This window comes from Schistocerca cancellata, chromosome 4 (assembly GCF_023864275.1).
Source record: "Schistocerca cancellata isolate TAMUIC-IGC-003103 chromosome 4, iqSchCanc2.1, whole genome shotgun sequence".
Classification (NCBI taxonomy): domain Eukaryota; kingdom Metazoa; phylum Arthropoda; class Insecta; order Orthoptera; family Acrididae; genus Schistocerca; species Schistocerca cancellata.
Window position 1 is genome coordinate 571,015,317 of NC_064629.1, and position 23,615 is coordinate 571,038,931.

Sequence of the window (23,615 nt, forward strand, 5' to 3'; positions counted from 1 at the left end):
TTCTGTCCACCAGGCGCTTTAGATGATCAAAATACCCAGCTGGCTGGAAGGCCCTGCCCATAATGCTCCAAATGTTCTCAACTGTGGAGAGCATTATGGGCAGGGCCCTCGAACCAGTTACGGATTTTGATAATGTAACGCACACCATTTTTTTGTCTTAGAGTGTATGATAGAACATGGTACCACCTGGCATTACGGGTAACAAACAACTCTTTGTTACATGATAAGCCAAAACATCACGACCTCTGCCCACGAGGTCGTATGCTGCCTGGTGGTGCTGAGTGCATTTGACGCAGCAGGAGAAGTATATTAGTAGAGCAGAGATGAATGGGGAAACATTATAGCAATGATAAGTGGCGCAAATGCGGAAATCTGCCAACTTCAGGGACTCTGACAAAAGCCAGATTGTTGTAGCCCAATGCCTAGGAGCAAGCATCTCGAAAATGGCAAATATGGTCAGCTGCTCGTGTGCTACTGTTGCGAGCATCTGTGGAAAGTGGTTGTAGAATGCTGAAACCATGAGAAGGTGACAAGAAGTTGGATGTCCATACCTCATCACAGAACATAGTGATTGGAGGCTTGCCCACTCTCTAAAGCAGTACAGACTGCAATCTGTGGCAGGTCTGACAACAGAATACAGTGCTGGTGCAGGTACAAGTATTTTGGTGCACACCACTCGGCACACAGTGTTGAACATGGATTTCTGCAGCAGAGAACTCTTGTGAGTTCCTACGCTGATCCAACAACATTGTAAATTATGATTACAGTGGTCACACGATCGCCAAGATCGTACCACGGATCAATAGAATCGTGTTGTCTGGTCATATGAATGTCATTTATTGTTAAACCAGGTCGAGGGTTGTGTCCAGATATGCCGTCATACAGGCGATTGGTTGCTAGAAACATGCAGTGCGCCACGGATGCAGGCCAGTGGGATCAGTATTATGTGATGGGTGGCATTCACCTGGGCTTCCATGGGACCTGCAGTAGTAACCAAACGCACCACGACAGCTGTGGACTACGTGAATATTATTAGAGACCACCTGTAACCCCTTAGGCTTGATAGTCGTCCTCAACAGCAGTGGCATCTTCCAGCATAATAACTGTCCATGTCACAAGGCCAAAATCATGCTGCAATGGTTCGAGGAGCCTTATAGTGCACTCATGTTGATGTCTTGGCCATGAAATTTGGCTTATCTGAATCCGATAAAACTCAACTGGGACTCTATCATGCCCACAAACCACCCGCTTGTAAATTACGGGAAGTGTGTGACCTGTGCATAGGCATCTGGTGCCACAAACCTCTGGAAACCTATCAAGTATCTGTCGAAATCTATGTTATGCACAATCACTGTTGAACTGCTTTCCAGACACACTTTTAAGTAGGTGGTCATAATGTTTTGGCTCATCAGTGAGTATGAGCTATCATATTTATAGTGAGTAATCATGACTTGGATATAATGCACTGAAGATAGCTACACAGTAGCTGATATCAAATTGCAATAAAAAGATTACAAATTTATGACCGATGCTGCCCTTCTTCCAATCGTGAATCTCCTGAATACGGACATGGAGCACATTGTTCCTGATGGTAGCTGAGGTAGGGAGGACATAAAATGTAGACTTGGCAAAAGAAAGAAAAGCACTTCTGAAAATGGGGGATTTGTTAATATACACTGATTGTTATAAAAGAAGTATACCCAGAAGGACAAGAAAGATTGTGATAATTGTTGGCAGGAAAGTAAATGGTGTTACTACGAAATTATTACACTTTAAACTTTGAAGGAACAACATTTATTGCATTACATGGCCACAAAATGTATATATTAGTATGATTTTGGGTCTTAGAGCATCCACAGCTGCAAGGCACACCCGAGTGTTTGCATCAATATGAGGACAAGCGTTGTCCTGCTGAAATAGGTCGTGGGTGTGGGTGTTCACGAATGGCAGAGCCACTGCTGGCAGGAACTCCTCCATGTGCTGTGCAGCTGTCATGGAGCCAATTAAGAACACTAATGATGAATGGGCACTATAGGATATTACTCCCCAAACTATCACACCAGGATGGCAGGACGTTTGATGGGAGACCACAAACTACTCCTCACGGCACACTTCACTGCAGCTCCAGACCATACCCAGTGGTTGTTGCCTTCTAGGCAGAAGTGGGATTTGTCACTGAATATGACTTGCTACCAGTCTGCTGGGCCCCATGTCAGTCACTGCCAACATCTGGCGGATCTGGCATAACAGTGTGCGAGTGTGAGCGGAAGGCCTCATTTGGCGTGCAGCAAGTCCTGCATCATGCAACTGCCTACCAATGGTACTAACACTTATGAGATTTTGCACAGAAGGCAGGACAGCCCACTTAATGGCCTCTATCATTACTATCGAATCACTTTGCACATGGCAGAAAATCCGTCAGTCCTCCCTCCTTGTGGTGTATGTCAAACGTCCAGACCCTGCATGTTGTGCATGCATGCCTTCCTGTATTCATACCCTATAATAATGGGAGATGGTGGTGTCTATACGATCAGTGTCACACACAATATGACAATACGATCATCCAGCCTCCTGCAGCCCCATGATGTGGCCCCCCTCAATGAACATGTTTATCTGAGCAACCTGCTGTCGAACTTGTCGCTTTGGCATAGTGCGCATTCAGCTGATGCTCTAGTGATGCTACGCATTGCTGTACTGGCCAGAAGAACCATTTGGGGCACACTTATATCAACAAAAGGACACAGTGTTACAGCTACACCCCTGCCCCATGAATGTGTGGCTGACTGTATAAACTAAATCACTGATACAGCTGATGGTGTGCAACATACCCACCCAGTTTGCAGTGGATCAGTCAGGTCCTCCTGAGTGCAGCTCTTTTTAGGCAAATCAATGTATAATACCAATTTAAGTGTTAGAAAGTCTTTTCTGCAGGTAACTGTCTTGAGAGAAGCCTCATATGGAATTGAAACATGGATGATAAGTAGTTTGGACAAGAAGAGTATAGAAGCATTTGAAATGCAATGCTAAAACGCTGAAGATTAGATGGTTAGATCGAATAATAAGGACACATCTGGAAGCATCAAGGAGCAGTCAATTGGTAATAGATGGACGTGGGTGGAGTAAAAAATGTTGAGGGATACCATGGCTTGAATGCAGTAAGCAGGTTCAAATATATGTAGGTTGCAGAAGTTATGCAGAGATGAAGAGGGCTGCACAAGACAGACCAGCATGGAGAGCTGCATCGAACCAGTTTATGTACTGAGGACCATGACAACAACACAATAAATTGAACTGGCAGGCACACATTGAGCACCTAGCTAACAAGTTGAACAACTTTGCATTCACAGCATAAATACTTTCAACTGCATTTGACTTGGACACATGAAAAGTAGCATATATGAGTTACTTTGGTCTATTATTAGGTGTGGTATTGTTTCTTGAGTACACTCAGCTAACACAGAGCAGAAACCAAAGATACAGAACAAAATGATTTGGAATATGTGCACTGTACACCATGAAGTATAATGTCACCCATTATTTAGAAAATTTCAAATATTATGTCTCAAATCCTATATACTGTTGAGATTGTTATCTTTTTGTGTAAAACTGAAACTAAACTCCATCTGAACAGGCCTCGGAAGGCCCAACGGTACTGACCGAACGCCGTGTCATCCTCTGCCGACAGGCGTCACTGGATGCAGGTATGGAGGAGCATGTGGTCAGCACACCACTCTCCCGGCTGTTGTCAGTTTTCGTGACCGGAGCCGCTACTTCTTGATCAAGTAGCTCCTGAATTTGCCTCACAAGGGCTGAGTGTACCCCGCTTGCCAACAGCACTCGGAAGACTGGATGGTCACCCATCCAAGTGCTATCCAAGCCCGACAGCTCTTAACTTCAGTGATCTGACAGGAACCAGTGGTACCACTGTGACAAGGCCGTTGGCATCTTTTTGTATACCAAACACAATTCACTGAATGTATAATAAACCACAGCAAATACTTGATTATCAAATTATCAATCAAGAAAGGCAGAAACTGATACAGTATGATGTGGTCACAATCCATCTTGCATGTACATATTAAATAGTATAATGGACATTAAAATGGTCTATGCATATCTAAAAAACTTATAAAAGACAATAATAGATGATGTCCATACTATTTATGGCAGGAACGTGTCAATAATCAGCCAATTAATAGGCAGCTTTAAGAGATCTTAATTTGCAAGATAACAGTGCATTGACATAAGAAACTGCCCCTCCAGGTATGAAAATGTTACATGCTCGGCGAGCCAGCAGACGATTTGGAAGAAACAGTCCTCCATTCCACATACATAATAGCTTTGTGAATGAGCCATGCTCTAGTATTTTACTGTATCATAATCATTACTGTAATTTGGTTGGCTACTTATTTCCCACATGAATAACAAAGTTTTATGCCCCTTACATCTTGCAATTTTTAAGCTTCACGTGGTTTTGATATTACTATGTTTTCACTTATGAGACTCTCTGTAAAACTTTTAGATTAAGCATACTTATGTAGTAATGTCTCTGCCCAAACATGTATTTTTTGTATAAGTTATTTCTAAATATCTTTAATAATACAGTTGTGCTGCTAAGTTTATTGGCATGTATCCCATTTGATTTTAAGACACTGAACACACCATGTGTGTTTTCACTTTAATAATTACTCTAATGTATTTTAACGTGTTGTATGCTGGCATAGTGACGAGACTCATGTAATGGTTGTGTTTTTTCCATTTTACATATAGACTTCACATCTGAAAGAGTCAGCCGTTATGTCATTTGACTAACATCACATGAAATTTGTATCAGTAAATTTTTAGTGTAAATTTGTATTGTAAATTTTTACACTACTGGCCATTAAAATTGCTACACCAAGAAGAAATGCAGATGATAAACAGGTATTCATTGGACAAATACATTATACTGGAACTGACATGTGATTACATTTTCACGCAATTTCGGTGCATAGATCCTGAGAAATCAGCACCCAGAACAACCACCTCTGACCATAATAACAGCCTTGATACACCTGGGCATTAAGTCAAACAGAGCTTGGATTGCGTGTACAGGAACAGCTGCCTCTGTAGCTTCAACACGATACCACAGTTCATCATGAGTAGTGACTGGTGTATTGTGACGGGCCAGTTACTCGGCCACCATTGACCAGACATTTTCAATTGGTGAGAGATCTGGAGAATGTGCTGGCCAGGGCAGCAGTCGAACATTTTCTGTATCCAGAAAGGCCCGTACAGGACCTGCAACATGCGGTCGTACATTATCCTGCTGAAATGTAGGGTTTCACAGGGATCGAATGAAGGGTAGAGCCACGGGTTGTGACACATCTGAAATGTAATGTCCACTGTTCATAGTGCCGTCAATGCGAACAAGAGGTGACCGAGACGTGTAACCAATGGCACCCCATACCATCACGCCGGGTGATACGCCAGTATGGTGATGATGAATACACGCTTCCAATGTGCGTCCAATGCGATGTCGCCAAACACGGATGCGACCATCATGATGCTGTAAACAAAACCTGGAATAAAAAAAAAAAAAAAATAAAAAAAAAAAAAAAAAAAAAAAAAAATGTTTTGCCGTTCGTGCACCCAGGTTTGTCGTTGAGTACACCATCGCAGGCACTCCTGTCTGTGATGCAGCATCAAGGGTAATCGCAGCCACAGTCTCCGAGGTGATAGTCCATGCTGCTGCAAACATCATCGAACTGTTCGTGCAGATGGTTGTTGTCTTGCAGACATCCCCATCTGTTGACTCAGGGATCGAGACGTGGCTGCACGATCCGTTACAGCCATGCGGATAAGATGCCTGTCATCTTGACTGCTAGTGATACAAGGCCATTGGCATCCAGCACGGTGTTCCGTATTACCCTCCTGAACCCACTGATTCCATATTTTGCTAATAGTCATTGGACATTGACCAACACGAGCAGCACTGTCACGATACAATAAACTGCAATCGCGATAGGCTACAATCTGACCTTTATCAAAGTTGGAAACATGATGGTACGCATTTCTCCTCCTCACACGAGGCATCACAACAACGTTTCACCAGGCAACGCCAGTCAACTGCTGTTTGTGTATGAGAAATCGGTTGGAAACTTTTCTCATGTCAGCACCTTGTAGGTGTCGCCACTGGTGCCAACCTTGTGTGAATGCTCTGAAAAGCTAATCATTTGCATATCAGAGCATCTTCTTCCTGTCGGTTAAATTTCGTGTCTGTAGCACGTCATCTTCATGGTGTAGCCATTTTAATGGCCAGTAGTGTAGCTTCAGGCGCCAAAGACTGTGCTCATGTGTGTGAGAGTTGTGTTTGTGTGAATGTATGCACGTATGTTATCTATTTTCGATGAAGGCCTTATTGGCTGAAAGCTCGCTTTCCAAGTGTCTTTTTGTTGTGCCTGTCCGCAACTCAGCAGCTATGCTATGGTGAGTAGCAACTATCCTTTTCATAATATTGTTACATTCCATCCTGGATTTTCCATTGTTTGATGTTAAATATTGATGTATATACCAACTGTGTGAAACTCTTTATTATGGATGCCCATCACATGTTGCTTCTCCCATATTTATGTGGGGAATATATCATGCTACACACGTAACAACCTTTACTTATTGTTTCTTCTTGAAGCTGCTATAGTTTTGATATTGTTTTTACCACCACGTAGTTTGATAATGCCGGGGAAGGGTGGGAGTCAAAGCTAGCTAATTACTAAATCATGAAATGAAGTGTTTATTTCAAAATAAACCAATAGCCTAAATAAAGTGTTTAATTCAAAATAAAGCAATACCCTAAATAGGGCAATGGCTTCAATCAAGAAATTTACAGTGGCAGTGGACCTATATATACAAAAGACTAAACCATCAAAATTTCTGTTTGATCCTGCGATATACCTTATCCTTTTTATAATTACAGTACTTCATAATTTGCATCCTTGCTGCTAAAATCTACTTTAATGATTTACTTCCAATTCTGGTCACTAACTATTCCTTGAATATGAATTACCTTGTTGAAGCATCTTTAATATGTAGCATCTCATATGGTAATAATTTCAGAGAAAGGTCTCAAGATATATGCCAACAGTAAATAAATAAATAAATGTAAAATACAAACTAGAATTCTATATTTGTCAAACATTATAAGATAGTGAATATCATAAACAGAGAAAACAAAATAACCTAAGAAATTTTGCAGTTATGTGTATTCTCACCCCGAAAAATTTTCCACAAGGCTGGAAGTCTCATAGCATGTTATTAGTTCAACAATGCTCTTAAAAAACCTTGACTCTGATAGATAATACTGTTTTCCATTCTCTGTAATTTTCTCATATACCTTCATGTGTTTCACTTTATCATCTGTTCTGTAACGGCAAAAGAAGGTAAAATAAACAAAATGTATGTATACAGTTTTTACATTGAATTTATGCAACACTGGAATTTTTAAATTAGTAAATATTAAACCTGATATACTAGCAACAAAAAAACTTAATTTTAAGTCATCAGTTTACAAAGTCCTCACAATGTGATACTCTAAAATCATGACAATATAATAATATTTTATTATTTATGTATTTATTTATTTCAGATGGCAATAATGGGGTATTCAGGCCCTCTCTTACATCTAACCAGACATGCTTTATCAGTTACATTACAATATGCACAGTACATGGCAATATATAATAATAATAATAATAATAATAATAATAATAATAATAGATATACTAATCATATCAGTCTAATTAACATTGTGTTAAGTAATCCCCTAATTGTGTTCTTGCTGAATGTGACTAATGACATCTAAAATAAATGTACAGAAGTAGTACATAAGGGCTCAAATCTGGAGGAGTAGTTTACTGGTCTGCAGAAGAGTGAGAAATAATAGGGTAAGGTTGGCAGTTGACACAAGGGAAAAACAACAACAACAACAACAAACAGAAAGGGATGAGAAAATCATGGACAGTATTGATAGTATGAAAAAAAAAATGGTTTGCTGTTGCAGAGAAAGAAAACTGCTGGTATACTTCAGAAGGGAAGCTATGCCGCTGACAACAAGTGAAGCTTTAACCTCCTCTTGAATGCAGAGTGGTTAGGATTAAAATGAAGGTTAATGGAAAGTTTGTTCCAGTGTCATTTGGCTGAAACTGAAAAGGAGTAGGATAATGATTTTTGTGTTATGCCTAAGTACATTCACATGCTGGACTTAACAGATATTGTTCTGCAGTTACAGTCCTGACAGGTACTTAATTTGAAAAGAGATGTATTGAGGGAACCAGTGACTAAGAAACCAATGAACATGTATAATATTCAAAAATTCATGGCTAGCTCAAGTCATTCAGGATTTATTTGTGCTACCTGGAACTACACTGCACAACACAATTAAAGGATCACTTTTGTGAAACCATGTAACTGTCTCCCATTGTGATAGATAAGTTTGAAATTTGGCTCAAGTGTGCCTACAACTATCCTCTATAGCAAAGCAAAAGCGTGGTATCCCACATCACCACCCTCAGACTTTGTGACACTTCAGACAGCAAAGGCCAGAGTTCAGAAGTTCATGTGAGGTGTAAGGTAGGTCAATGATGTCAGACTGGTACAAATTTCACCACAATTCTGCCCAATGCCACCATGGACATGTCACACAAGGGAAAGCTAATTACATCCCCTGTTACTCTCATTTCACCCCTTCTTTCGACTCCTCTGCAATGGAGGCAGAACTGTGATGCCTAGTGCTGAAATCATATAGTTTTCTTGTGTGTTGCCAAGGAAAACATTTCTGACACACCGCCACTCACAATTAACACGAAAATGTCTCAGGGGATGACATAAAGGGCATAAATGAAAGCACCTCTTTTCTTGGGGGTTGATTCCCACACATTCTGTTCTCAAAAACGACAGTTCACGGTGTGATAGGTAGCAGGATGACGTTCTTGACAACTTTTTGACACTGCTAACATGCCATAAATGATTCAGCCCTTCTCTAGGGACATCGTGGACCAGCAATGCCACTGAACATGATTGCACCGTATGGAGTGCAGTGCAATTGCAGTTCTTGCTCTGGTGTACATGGTGGAAAAACTAGGGACTGTTTGAAACAATTCGAGAAAATTTGAATGCGCTCCAAAGCAGCTAAGGGTGCTTACACTTTTTCGGTTCACCTGTTTCGTGTCCTCCTGTGGCATCAGAGAGATGCAACATTATCACAAGCACGAATAAAACAGTGAAGGGTCCCTCTAAGAACCCCTAGTTCAGCAACACATTCAGTGCCACCCACTTGCCTTTGTTGTGCACTTTAGAAACATATCTGTACACAGACAACTTGTGATGAGGCCCGAGGCACTTAGGTGTTTGCAAACAGGCAACACCTTGCACCCCCCACACCACCCCTAATTTTGCATGCCTACATGCCTACTAAGAGGTACATGAGCAGCAGCATAGCCCTCCAGGAGGAACCTAGGACTCTCGTCATGATTTGTCTTTGCACACGTACATTTTTAAGGTGTTCAAAATAGGTAAGCAGGTGGCACCGATAGTGTTGCTGAACTGGGTGGTCTCAGAGGTACCCTTTACCATTTTATTCACGCATGTCTCAAAGTCGCGTACCCCTCCCCCTACCAGAGGGTGTGAAATTGGAGTGTTGAAAAAGCATAAACATCCTTTGCTGCTTCGTATTGCATTCAAATTTCAATGAATGATTTTGAACAGGTGTTCCTAGTGGTTTACCCTGTGCACCCGAGTAAAATTTCGGTTGTACTGCACTCCAAATTGGTGTGATCAGATTTAATGGGGGTTACAGGCCTCTAATGTCCTTAGAGAAGATTTGAATCATTTGTGGGGTGTCAGCAGTGTCAAAGGTTGTCAAGAACACCATCCTGTTGCTCACTGCACTGCAGACTGTCTTTTTGATTCCCACCTCACATCACTACCTTATCTTTTGACCCTTGAGAATCAATGCCTCACAGAAAGGGATGGTTTCAGTGACACTCTTCATGTCACTGTAAGTGACACTTTTGAGTCTATTCTGAGGTGTGGTACATGTGTTGTTCTCCCCAGCTACCTATAAAAAAAACCATGTGATTTCAATACTGGGCCTCGCTGTTCTGATCTCCACTGTAAACGTGTCAAAAGAAGGGGTGAAATGTAGGTAAGAGGGGGGTGCAATGACCATCCCACTGCGTAACACATCCCCAGTGACATGCCAGATTCCCACATTTCACACATTGTGCTTTCTTTTTCTGCAATTTCCTGTGTATTTCATGATGTTCACATGTTGGATTTTGCTTGAATCATTTATGTGCAGCTCACTACATATATTCTGCAGAGGGATCTCTAAACAACTCTTTTATAGGGCATCATGGCTGACCTGTTTCAAGTTTCCGTATGTTATTAAGTGAGATTTTTTATCTGTAGCACATCAAGAGTACCAAACCATGGGATGAGAGGTTAGGCTACTCTATCTGTCCAAAATTACCCAGACATCTATAAGTGGACATTAATATAGGTGTGTCCAGCTGTCCACCCCTAACTTTTACGATGGCTTAAACTCTGCTGAGGACACCTTCAGTGAAGTGTCTGAATGTCTGTGAAGGAATAGTAGCCCATTCATTCACAAGGGTCAAAAGAAGAGGTAGTGATGTTGGATAACGAGTTTTACAGCAAAGTCGGCATTCTAACTAATCACAAAAGTGTTCCATTGGGTTCAGGTAGAGATGCTGGAGAGGTCAGTCCATTTCACCACTGCCTCACTGCTTTATGACAGGGCACATTGTTATGCTGATATGGACAATCATCGTCTCTGAACTGTTCCTTTCCTGTACACAGTACACAATGCTGTAAAATGTGTTCATATCCTTATGCATTTAGTGTTTTCTTAAGTGCAATAAGGGGACAGCATCTCAACCATGAAACGCACCCAATACCATAACACCACCACCTCTGTACTTCACCGTTAGCATGGCACATGATGACAGGTAACGTTCTCCATACATTCACCAAACACCCAAACCCTTCCATCTGATTGCCACAGCGTATAGCATGATCCATCACTCCAAATCAATCTCCAGTCATTCACTGTACAGTGGTGTTCCTCTTTACACTATATCAACTGTCGCTTAACACTGATTACAGAAATGTGTTGCTTATAAGAAGCTGCTCAACCACTATAGCCTATTATTTTTAACTGTTTACAAACAGCCATTGTGCTTCCTGGACTGCTGGCACGACTATGAAACTCATGAGTGATTCCTTCTGCTGATTTCAGGCAATTATTAACAATCAACCTCCACAATGCTCAACAGTCCCAGTCTGTTGGTACATGAGATCTCCCTGGTTTTGGTTTAACTGTGGTTGTTCCTTTGTGTTTCCACTTCACAATCATGTCACCAACAGTTGACTTGGGGAGCTTTAGAAGGGTTGACATGAATTTGTTCCTCAGGTGACACGTTTGAAGTCACTGAGCTCTCCTGGGCAACCCATTAGCTGTTACTGCTTCTCTACCGACAATACACAACTCCCTGCCTCCTTCATGGGAATAAATAGCTAGTTGTGTTTCACAAGAATGACATTTTCTGAATCCACACCGACTATTTTCTTCGTAGTAATTCATAATGTTTGAACACAGTATATGTTCCAAAATCCTACTGCAAACTGAGATTAGTGATATGTATCTGTAATTCAGTAAATTACTCCTATTTCCTTTCTCAGGTGTTATTTCAATTGTCCTCTTCATTGCTATTATACCTATTAGAGCATGGCTTGAGAAGGGTTCGTTCCAGAGGTATAACACTCATATCATCAGAATGAAACATACTCCTTAAATTCTTTATAGCAAGATTTCAGCTGTAGGTGTACAATTTTGCATCGTATAACAACCACATGTTAGTGTCAAGACAGGAGGGCTGAAAAGGCTGAATAGCTACCCTATGTAAATTAAACACTATCAACAATAAGGGAAATGTCATAGTAGTTATGAAAAGAAAAATTAAACCATCAAGTAAGCAATAACATGCATATGAGTGCATTTGTGGATGATATGCAGGAAAGAAGACTATAAACAACCCTCTGTATAAGCTAGAATTTCTGTAATTCGACTGTCATGGTCATTATGCAAGACATATGTAGGGGAAAGTTATGTTTTTTTAAAATGAGCTCTCACAACTATGTCAGTAAAGCTCTGTATGATTTACAATTCCTTTCTCGTAGAACCTCCAACATATATTTGTTAACTATTTCTGTGACCTCTCATACCAAGTAAATGAATCTGTGGAACCATCTATGTGCAGCTCACTACTTATATTCTGCAATGGGATCTCTATAAACAGCTCTTCTGTAAGGCATCATGGTTGACCTGTTTCAAGTTTCTGTATGTTCTTTAAATTTTCTCTCCGTTTTTTGTTAATCGAACTTTGTATGAAATCCAGATCATCAAACAATACTAAAAAATTTGGCTTTGTAAGTGATATCTTTTGTGCACAAAATACATTTCCTTAGGATTCTTTACAAAAATTTAAATCTGACACTTGCCTTCCTCACTCTTGTGTCACACAGTGATTAAGATTCCTCATCAATCTGCAGTATCGTTATGAAGTGTGAGATGGTATGGCTACCAACAGTTCTGCACGGTTCCATAGAACCGGGTACAATGAGTTCATATTTTGGCTGAGTTCAGTGAGGAACTGTAGCTGGTTGCTAGCTGCAGTACCTCAGACTCAATATCAATACTGCAGCTTGGACAGGAATCTGAATCACTGTCAGAACAAGATACACTCCATCATTTAACTAGCACATAGGGTTGAAAGTGGCCAGACTTGTGCCTGGCCTGCTGAATAAGGGGTGAGGGAGAGGTGCTGGGATCCCGGTCAACGGCTTTGGTCTTGTATCCGACAGAGATTCAGGTGCCTCACTTACGCAGTAGCAATTTGGAGTCTGAGATACCGCAGCTGGCAACCAGCCACAGTTCTCTGCACATCCGCAGGTGGTGTAAGCTAAGGGTACAATGGGCATGACCTATGGAGGAGCTGTGTGCTTAAATATGTGTGTGCGGTCACATACGGCAAAATGCTTGTTATTACTTAAAGCCTTCCTATAAACCATTTGATACAGTGTTCAACTATTGCCTGTTTTATGGTTTCTTCTCTTTCAGTTTTCACTCTGGACTGATCTTGTATGCTTACAATGGCCTTGCCGTGTTTTGGACTCTGGTGCTAGTCAGCCATTCACTATGTGAATTTTGTCATTACCAACCACTCGAAACTGCCACCTGTTCCACCAATAACTGCAAAATTGTGTGCTGAGTAATACTGAACGCTGGGTACCATAGTAAAGTAATGATAAGAATGTTAATCATCGTGTAATCATGGGTCCTGTGCTTTTGAAGTTGTAGCAACACTAGTTTTAGCTACAATAATACCAGCAGTAGCAGCTGCTACTGTTGCTTCTGCAAGCATAACTGCAACAGAAGCTTGTGCATCTGTTACAACAACAACAACAGCAACAAGAACAATGACAGCAGATACCAGCATTGTGAGCAGTTAGCAGCGGCAACAGCTGCATCAACAAGGCATTCACTTGCTTCAATGAAACATCTACATCTACATCTACATCCATACTCTGCAAGCCACCTGACGGTGTGTGGCGGAGGGTACCCTGAGTACCTCTATCGGTTCTCCCTTCTATTCCAGTCTCGTATTGTTTGTGGAAATAAGGATTGTTGGTATGCTTCTGTGTGGGCTCTAATCTCTCTGATTTTATCCTCATGGTCTCTTCGCGAGATATACGTAGGAGGGAGCAATATACTGCTTGACTCTTCGGTGAAGGTATGCTCTTGAAACTTTAACAAAAGCCCGTACTGAGCTACTGAGTGTCTCTCCTGCAGAGTCTTCCACTGGAGTTTATCTACCATCTCCATAACGCTTTCGCGATTACTAAATGATCCTGTAAGTGCGCTGCTCTCCGTTGGATCTTCTCTATCTCTTCTATCAACCCTATCTGGTACGGATCCCACACTGTTGAGCAGTATTCAAGCAAGTGAGAGTTGGGAAATTTACCGGCATTGCCTTGTTCTCTACTGCAAGGTAAGTCCGACATCTGACCCTAACAGTCAGAGCTCACTTTTACTATCTTGTAGTAGGAAATGGTACAAAATGGTTCAGAAACTATGGCCACTCTCTGATCCTGGTAGTTTGAGCTTCTTCACGATTTGTGGTTTGTTGACGGATTACTAATGTCACCAAACCCACATCATAGCAGATAGGCTAGAATTAAATAAATTCGTTAAGCAAAGTTAGCAAATATATACAGCTTGGGCTGCAGGCTTACTAGGTTTAGCACATACATGTGATTATTTGTGTAAAAGTGTATCATGCATCTTATCCTGATTCTTTAATCTGTAACAATATTGTTTATCTAGCTATGGACAGATATATCAATGGAAGGTTTCAGAGTCATCTGATCCAACACTGAGTGAAGTACTTAAAGCCAATAAATCTCATGACGTTACTACTTCAATAAAAGATTTGTTTGCTGATAGTGTTGGTATAGAATATCTTTCTAGTAGAAAGAAATTATCAACACCGTAATGTAACACAATCACAGCTCACCCTCTTCATTATTGGTAGATGCAAACAAACAGAAAAAAATCTTAGTTCGCCATCATTTCATCCCAAAGTGAGTGACAGCTGACACAAGTATTTCCACATCACCCATGACCACCAGAGGAGCCAGCCTGAATAAATCATACCCACAATGCTGCACCAGACTGTGGCAAGCCTCAGCACTTTGCAAGTGTTTGCCACGTCCAGAAATAAACTGCGTGAGCTGCTGCATCACTGTACCCTATTTGGCTGGTACCACTGTCGCTGTGTGGACCACTGCTGCAATCCTCAGTTAAGTCTAGGCTTCACTGTCAGTGGTTGATTTTCAGCTGGACTCCCATGTCCTTGATAAATCTGGAGACATACCGGCTCACTGGTTCTACATTGCTGCACAGTGCAGAGTGGTGACGTCAACAACCATTTGATCCTGCTGCAGGAATCTGATTCTAGTAATTAATATATATTTTGGCATGTTTAGATATGACAGACTGCCATTGGGGTTACAAGCATTCCTGCAATTTTCTATAGATATCTAGAACAATTAATTCAGGGATTCCAAAATTTTGCAAACTTTTTGGATGAGATAACTGTGACAGGGTCTACAGGGAGCAACACTTTCAAAAGTCTGAAATGTTATTTGAGCATCAAAAAGCCTACACATTGCATTGTCAGTGCAACAACTGCCAGTTTTTTGAACTGAGCACTAAATACTCTGGTCATACATGAAGCAAAAAGGGCTAACATCCATACAGTATCACAAACAAGCCATAAACAAGCTGCCTGTTCAGTGGAACCTGAAATAGTTGCAGTTATTTCTCTGATAAGTAAACTATTATGCCATGCTCATACTGTAAGCTGCCCAAATTTTGCACTTCCCCAATCAGCTGCATAAAAATGGGTCAGCCATGTCTGGTCAGAAATGTCCCATGAAGCATTCTTGAAATTAAAGTGTCTTTGAGCAGCTCCCTGTTTAGCTACCTTTACTATGGACAAACACCTTATTCTGGCAGCAGATGCTTTCAATTTTGGTATCTGTGCTGTTCTATCACGTAAGTACATCTAAATCTACATGATTACTCTGCAATCCACAATTAAGTGCCAGGAATAGGGTTCATCGACCCACCTTCAAGCTATTTCTCTACTGTTCCACTCTCAAATGGTGTGCGGGAAAAACAAACACTTAAATCATTCTGTGCGAGCTCCGATTTCTCTTATTTTACTATGGTGATCACTTCTCCCTATGTACGTGGGTGCCAACGGAATATTTTTGCAATTGGAGTAGAAAGTTGGTGATCAAAATTTCAGGAGAAGATCCTGCAGCAACAAACACAGTCTTTGTTTTAATGACTGCCATCCCAATTCACGTATCATATCCATGGCACTCTCTCCCCTGTTTCATGATAATACAAAATAAGTTGCCCTTCTTTGAACTTTTTCGATGTCCTCTGTCAGTCCCGCCCGATATGGATCCCACACCGCACAGCAATAATCTAGAAGAGGGCAGACAAGCGTGTTATAAGCAGTCTCTTAAGTAGAACTGTTGTTTCCAAATGTTCTGCAAATAAATCACAGTCTTTGGTTTGCTTTACCCACAGTATTACCTATCTGTTCGTTCCAATTTAAATTATTCTTAATTGTTGTCCCTACGGATGTAGGTGAATTTACAGCCTTTAGATTTGTGCGATTTACCGTGTAATCAAAATTTAGTTGATTCCTTTTAGTATTCATGTTCACACTTTTCATTATCCGGAGTCAATTATAACTTTTTGCACCACACAGATACTGTGTCTACACCATTTTGCAATTGGTTTTGATCATCTGACGACTTTACAAAATGAAACAATCTAAGAGGGCTGCTTAGATTGTCTCCTACATTCTTTATGCAGATCAGGAATGGCAGAGGGCCTCTAACACTTCCATGGGGAACAGCAGACATTACTTCTGTTTTACTCAATGACTTTCTCTCAATTACTACAAACTGTGGCCTTTCTGCCACTAAATCGTGAATCCAGTCACACAACTGAAGCAATACTTGATAGGCACACAATCTGATTAGAAGAGTCTTGTGAGGAATGAAAATCTGAAATTATGGAATCAATTTGACATCCCCTGTCAATAGCACTCATTACTTCTTGAGAATAAATAGCTAGTGGTGTTTCACAAGTATGACATTTTCTGAATCCATGCAGACTATTTGTCAATGAATTATTTTCTTTGCAATAATTAATACTGTTTGAACACAGTATATGTTATAAAATCCTAATGCAAACTGACGTTAGTGATATGGATTTGTAATTCAGTAAATTACTCCAATTTCCTTTCTCAGATATTGGCGTGACTTGTGCAACTTTCCAGTCTTCAGGTACAAACCTTTCAAAGAGTGAGTGGTTGTATATGATTGCTTATTATGGAGCTCTTGTATCAGCATGCTCTGAAAGGAACCTGACTGGTATACAATCTGAAATGTATGCTGACAGTATGCAGCAGCCAACTGAATGTACCTCAGAAACATTGACCGCAGGCCAACAAAATTATTCACAAATCGAGGAAGAAGTATTGTGGATTCATTATGGCAATAAAAAGTTTCACATTTTTCTGTACGAAATGACATTACTCTTAATCACATATCATAAGACCCTGATATCACTGATTGATCCACATTCCAAGTTCCCAGACAGGATAGCACAGCAGCTGCAATAATGGGAGCAACATACCAATACAGACGATTTTTCCCACCTCCCATGTGGATTGGATGAAGAATTTGACAGGCAGGAAGTGGCGTGTTTCACATTAGATGCAAATCCACACTAAGTAGCAGTAGAAGGCAACCATGATCTACTCCTTTGTAAGGTTTTGTCAGCTGCACAAAGCTGGCCAGAGCCTCTTCCAGAACTTGACATTCTGAACATTATTTCAATTGTGGTGTTGCTTCAACATAACATATATTCTCCTATGCTTAGCTATCAATGTGTCTGAATGTTTTTTGTGATCCAGTCTACACTCCACCCCTGTACGCTTAAGCTACTGCAAATTTCATATTGGAATACATGTAGCGGTCATTTTTTTTGGCACAGCATCGCTGCTGCCATTGAGCATACATTCCAGAACTATTATGCCTGGACTCACAAGCAACCAGCTCCAGTACAGTGTTGTAACACCTAGCCCTGCCCTGAACACCCTTGGCAAAGAGTCCACTGAACTGTTCCAAGGACCAATGTGTTTGCTCATTGTTGATGTCCTCTCTACCTTCCTGTATGTTGCAGGGAAGGCTACTACAACAATGCCGCCAGCCAACCACACCTCGTGTACTATTTTTGCCACAGTTCAGGGCATGTGTGTTTCAGTCAGTCTATAAATGCAACTGTACTGAGCATCTAACTGCCACTTTGTTACACACAGTGTCAAACTCAAGACACGAAGAGGCTGGTCAAAAGATTCTAAACACAAATGTGCAAAATTAAGGTGATAACTATCTCCAACAAAGTACTCACCAGTTTTCTTGCCTATGTCAATCCATCCTGCCAACAGGTGCAGCCTTGTCAAAATGCTACACAGGCATAGATCTCGTACTTTGATATGCTGCACCCAATCCAGTGAGCCTAGTGCCCTTGCACTGGCACATATTTTTGAATGGAATGTGGCATGGACACAAGATGCTGTCATTGACAATAATGTGAGACAGATGTTTCAAATCATAGCCGGTTGTGAAAAGATTATCTGGGATCAAAACCAGCAATGGCTCCAAGGCATTGTGCCTGGCAGTCTCGTCAGGCCACTATCTGTCCCTGCAGGTCCCACCAGACAGCATCTCTCTCTCCCCCCATTCATACCCTACTACCATTCCCCCTTCCCTGCCCCACTCTAGGCTGCTATTCACGTTACAGTCACATTCCTGTCGGAGCTGCCAGTGGTAGCGGTCTTGTGTGCATGAGGTGGGCTTGCTTGTGTGAAATTATTGGTATATCTGAACCCTTCTTAATTAAGGAGATAATTCAGAAGCTTCCTTTACCAGGATACAGGTTGGCTGGCAGCTTTTCTAGGAGCTGTATGCGATGTGGGGGAGTAGCCATGTATGTGAAAAACGGCATCCCATTTGAGTCAATTGATGTTTCAAAGTACTGCACTGAAAAGGTGTTTGAATGTTGTGCAGGTGTGGTTAAATTTAATGTAGCTAAACTTCTAACTGTTGCTATTTATAGATCCTCTGACTCCGACTTCACAACATTTTTGCTAAAGCTAGAGCAGGTTCTTGGTTCACTTTATAGGAAATACAAAAAGTTTGTTATATGTGGTGACTTCAACATTAATTGTATAAGTGATTGTGCTAGGAAAAGGATGCTGGTAGACCTCCTTAATTCATATTATCTTATGCAAACCGTATTCTCTCCAACGAGAGTGCAAGGGAACAGTAGAACAACCATAGGCATTTTTGTTCATTCCTCATTACTAGAAGGGCATTCTGTTAGCAAAAAGGTGAATGGCTTTTCAGATCATGATGCACAAATTTTAACTCTAAAAGATTTTTGTGCTGCAAAACATGTTAAATATAGTTATCAACTGTTTAGGAAAGCTGATCCAGTTGCTGTAGAGACCTTTGTAAACCTTATCAAGGAACAAGAGTGGCAAGATGTTTATAGTGCTGATACAGTAGATGATAAATATAATGCTTTTCTCAAGACTTTTCTCGTGCTCTTTGAAAGTTGCTTTCCGTTAGAACGTTCAAAACAGGGTACTAGCACAAACAGGCAGCCTGGGTGGCTGACTAGAGGGATAAGAATATCTTGTAGAACAAAGTGGCAATTATATCAAAACATTAGAAACAGGCAAAATCTAAACGCAGCAGCCTATTACAAACAGTACTGTAAGGTGCTTAAAAATGTTATTAGGAAGGCAAAACGTATGTGGTATGCAGATAGAATAGCTAAGTCTCAGGATAAAATTAAAACCATATGGTCAGTCCTAAAGGAAGTGCTGGTCTGCAGAGAGAGGTCGAGGGTATAGAATCAGTGCGTAGTGGGAATGTCCGTGTTACTGATAACTCACGTATATGTACAGTATTTAATAATCACTTTCTGAATATAGCAGGTGAACTAAATAGAAACCTAGTCCCAACAGGGAATCACATAACGCTCTTAGAAAAAAGTGTTCCGAGACTGTTACCTGAAATGCTCCTCCATGATACCGACAAGAAGGAGATTGAGTTAATAATTAAATCACTAAAAACCAAGAACTCTCATGGATATGACAGGGTATCTAGCAGAATACTGAAGTATTCCAGAATGAGATTTTCACTCTGCAGCAGAGTGTGCGCTGATATGAAACTTCCTGGCAGATTAAAACTGTGTGCCCGACAGAGACTCAAACTCAGGACCTTTGCCTTTCGCGAGCAACTGCTCTACCATCTGAGCTACCGAAGCACAACTCACGCCCGGTCCTCACAAGATACTGGCAGAAGTAATACTGAAGTATTGTTCTACGTATGTTAGCCCGGTACTTGGCCATATCTGTAACTTTTCCTTTAGAAGTGGTCGGTTTCCTGCCTGATTAAAGTACTCGGTAGTGAAGCCACTTTATAAAAAGGGAGACAGGGATAATGTTTACAATTTTAGACCTATTTCCATGCCATCGGTGTTTGCTAAAGTTATTGAGAAGGTTGTATATACAAGGTTACTGGAGCATTTAAATTCAAATAATTTGCTGTCAAATGTACAGTTTGGTTTTAGAAATGGTTTAACAACTGAAAATGCTATATTCTCTTTTCTCTGTGAGGTTTTGGACAGATTAAATAAAAGCTTGCGAACGCTAGGTGTTTTCTTTGATTTAACGAAGGCTTTTGACTGTGTTGACCACAAAATATTACTGCAGAAGTTGGACCGTTATGGAGCAAGGGGAGTAGCTTACAATTGGTTCGCCTCTTACTTTAAGAACAGAAAGCAGAAGGTAATTCTCCGCAATATTGAGAGTGGTAGTGATGTTCAGTCCCAATGGAGCACTGTTAAGTGGGGCGTTCCCCAAGGGTTGGTGCTGGGGCCACTGCTGTTTCTTATTTATATAAATGTTATGCCTTCTAGTATTACACATGATTCAAAAATATTTCTGTTTCCTGATGACGCCAGCTTGGTAGCGAAGGATCTTGTGTGTAATATTGAAACAGTATCAAATAATGTAGTTCATGAAATAAGTTAGTGGCTTGTGGAAAATAATTTGATGCTAAATCACAGTAAGACTCAGTTTTTACAGTTTCTAACTCACAATTCAACAAGAACCGATATTTTGATCAGACAGAATGGGCATATTATAAGCGAGACGGAACAGTACAAGTTCCTAGGCGTTCGGATAGATAGTAAGCTGTTGTGGAAAGCCCACGTCCAGGATCTTCTTCAGAAACTAAATGCTGCTTTATTTACCATTAGAACAGTATCTGAAATAAGTGACACTTCAACACGAAAAGTAGTCTACTTTGCATATTTTCATACGCTTATGTCATATGGTATTATTTTTTGGGGTAATTCTTCTGATTCAAAAAGGGTATTTTCGGCTCAAAAACGGGCTGTTCGAGCTATATGTGGTGTAAGTTTGAGAACCTCTTGTCGACCCCTGTTTGATAGTCTGGAAATTCTGACATTGCCCTCACAGTATATATTTTCTTTAATGTCTTTTGCTGTTAGCAATATTAAGCCTATTCCCAAGAGTTAGCAACTTTCACTCAGTTAATACTAGGCAGAAATCAAATCTGCATGTGGAATGCACTTCCTTGACTCTTGTGCAGAAAGGAGTGCAGTATTCTGCTGTGTCTATTTTCAATAAGCTACCACAAGAACTCAAAAATCTTAGCAGTAGCCCAAACGCTTTTAAGTCTAAACTGAAGAGTTTCCTCATGGCTCACTCCTTCTATTCTGTCGAGGAGCTCCTGGACGAGCTGAAAATTTAAGCAAATTCCAGTGTTACATTGTTGATTTTCTTTATTTAAACTTAAGACTTATTGCCTGAATATGTTTTTTATATTTCATTTTATCTGTTTCTACTATCGTGTTATAATTCCATGTATTGACTCGTTCCATGACCATGGAGACTTCTCCTTAATTTGGTCACACGGAACAATAAATAAATAAATAAATAAATGTGTGTGTGTTTTCTTAGCTGAAGAGGTCTTTGGCCAAAAGCTATAATGTGTAATGGTCTTTTTGTTGTGCCTGACTGCAATTAAATGGGTCATCTTTACGATGAGTAGCAATCTATACTTTTCTTAATATTGTTGAAGAGGATATCTTTCATACTTGTCCTTCCAGCCACCACTTTTGTTACTCCCTTCGACTTTAATCGATATGGCAGATTTCACTTTCATCTACATCTACATGGATACTCTGCAAATCACATTTAAGTGCCTGGCAGAGCGTTCATCAAACCACCTTCACAATTCTCTATTATCCCAATCTTGTACAGCGCGCAGAAAGAATGAACACCTATATCTTTCCGTACGAGCTCTGATTTCCCTTATTTTATTTCGGTGATTGTTCCTCCCTATGTAAGTCAGTGTCAACAAAATATTTTCGCATTCGAAGGAGAAAGTTGGTGATTGGAATTTCGTGAGAAGATTCCGTCACAACAAAAAACGCCTTTCTTTTAATGATGTCCAGCCCAAATCCTGTATCATTTCTGTGACACTCTCTCCCATATTTCACGATAATACAAAACACGCTGCCTTTCTTTGAACTTTTTTGATGTACTCCATCAGTCCTATTTGGTAAGGATCCCACATCGTGCAGCAGTATTCTAAAAGAGGATGGACAAGCGTAGTGTAGGTAGTCTCCTTAGTAGATCTGTTACATTTTCTAAGTGTCCAGCCAATAAAACGAAGTCTTTGGTTAGCCTTCCCCACAACATTTTCTAGGTGTTCCTTCCAATTTAAGTTGTTCATAATTGTAATACCTAGGTATTTAGTTGAATTTATGGCTTTTAGATTAGACTGATTTATCATGTAACCAAAGTTTAACGAGTTCCTTTTAGCACTCATGTGGATGATCTCACACTTTTCATTATTTAAGGTCAACTGCCACTTTTCGCACCATTCAGATATCTTTTCTAAATCGTTTTGCAGTTTGTTTTGGTCTTCTGATGACTTTATTAGTCAATAAATGACAGCGTCATCTGCAAACAACCGAAGACGGCTGTTCAGATTGTCTCCAAAATCGTTAATATAGATAAGGAACAGCAAAGGGACTATAACACAACCTTGGGGAACGCCAGAAATCACTTCTGTCTTACTCGATGACTTTCTGTCAGTTACTATGAACTGTGACCTGTCTGACAGGAAATCACAAATCCAGTCGCATAACTGAGACGATATTCCATAAGTACGCAATTTCACAATGAGCCGCTTGTGTGGTACAGTGTCAAAAGCCTTCCGGAAATCCAGAAGTACGGAATCGATCTGAAATCCCTTGTCAATAACACTCAACACTTCATGTGAATAAAGAGCTAGCCTTTACAGATTGTAGCAGAACTGTATCCCTAGCTCTAATGATGAGCACATCTAGTCTTATAGAAACACTGGCTTCTAAACTCCATCCGTGTTCTGCTATTTTAATAAACATTTGAAGTGGGAAATGAAGCTATGCCATATTGAAGGAGGCTCCAGAAAACATCACCACAAAACACAGACCAATAAATCTTTAGTCATTTTATCAGAGAAGTTTCAAAACTGTAAATCAGACTATCACTCTCTGTCTCTTTCACTATCAGAAGTCTACAATTCATTCCGTTAATGATGCCACACACCTACTGTGCCTTAATGCTATCTGCGTAGCTAACACCAGTTATCACTTTTGCTGGTTTTGGAAAGGAAGAAAGCACTGTATTAGAGGTGACACAACAGACATAGATATTGATGTCTGAGACATTAGTGCCCACATATAACCTCCTTGTCATCGTTGAGAGTGGCTGGCACATTTTAAAGAGTGAAAATAATGTCTTTCCTATTAATTACTT

General features: G+C 40.5%; 1 protein-coding gene across 1 annotated transcript in view; it reads right to left on the bottom strand.

Moving 5' to 3' along the window:
* LOC126184588 (protein vav) overlaps positions 1-23,615 on the bottom strand; it is a 163,635-nt gene that overhangs the window by 17,611 nt on the left and 122,409 nt on the right. Inside the window, exon 15 of the mRNA XM_049927024.1 lies at positions 7,251-7,400. Within this exon, the coding sequence (XP_049782981.1) occupies positions 7,251-7,400 (150 nt within the window). The remainder of the gene's footprint in view (positions 1-7,250; positions 7,401-23,615) is intronic.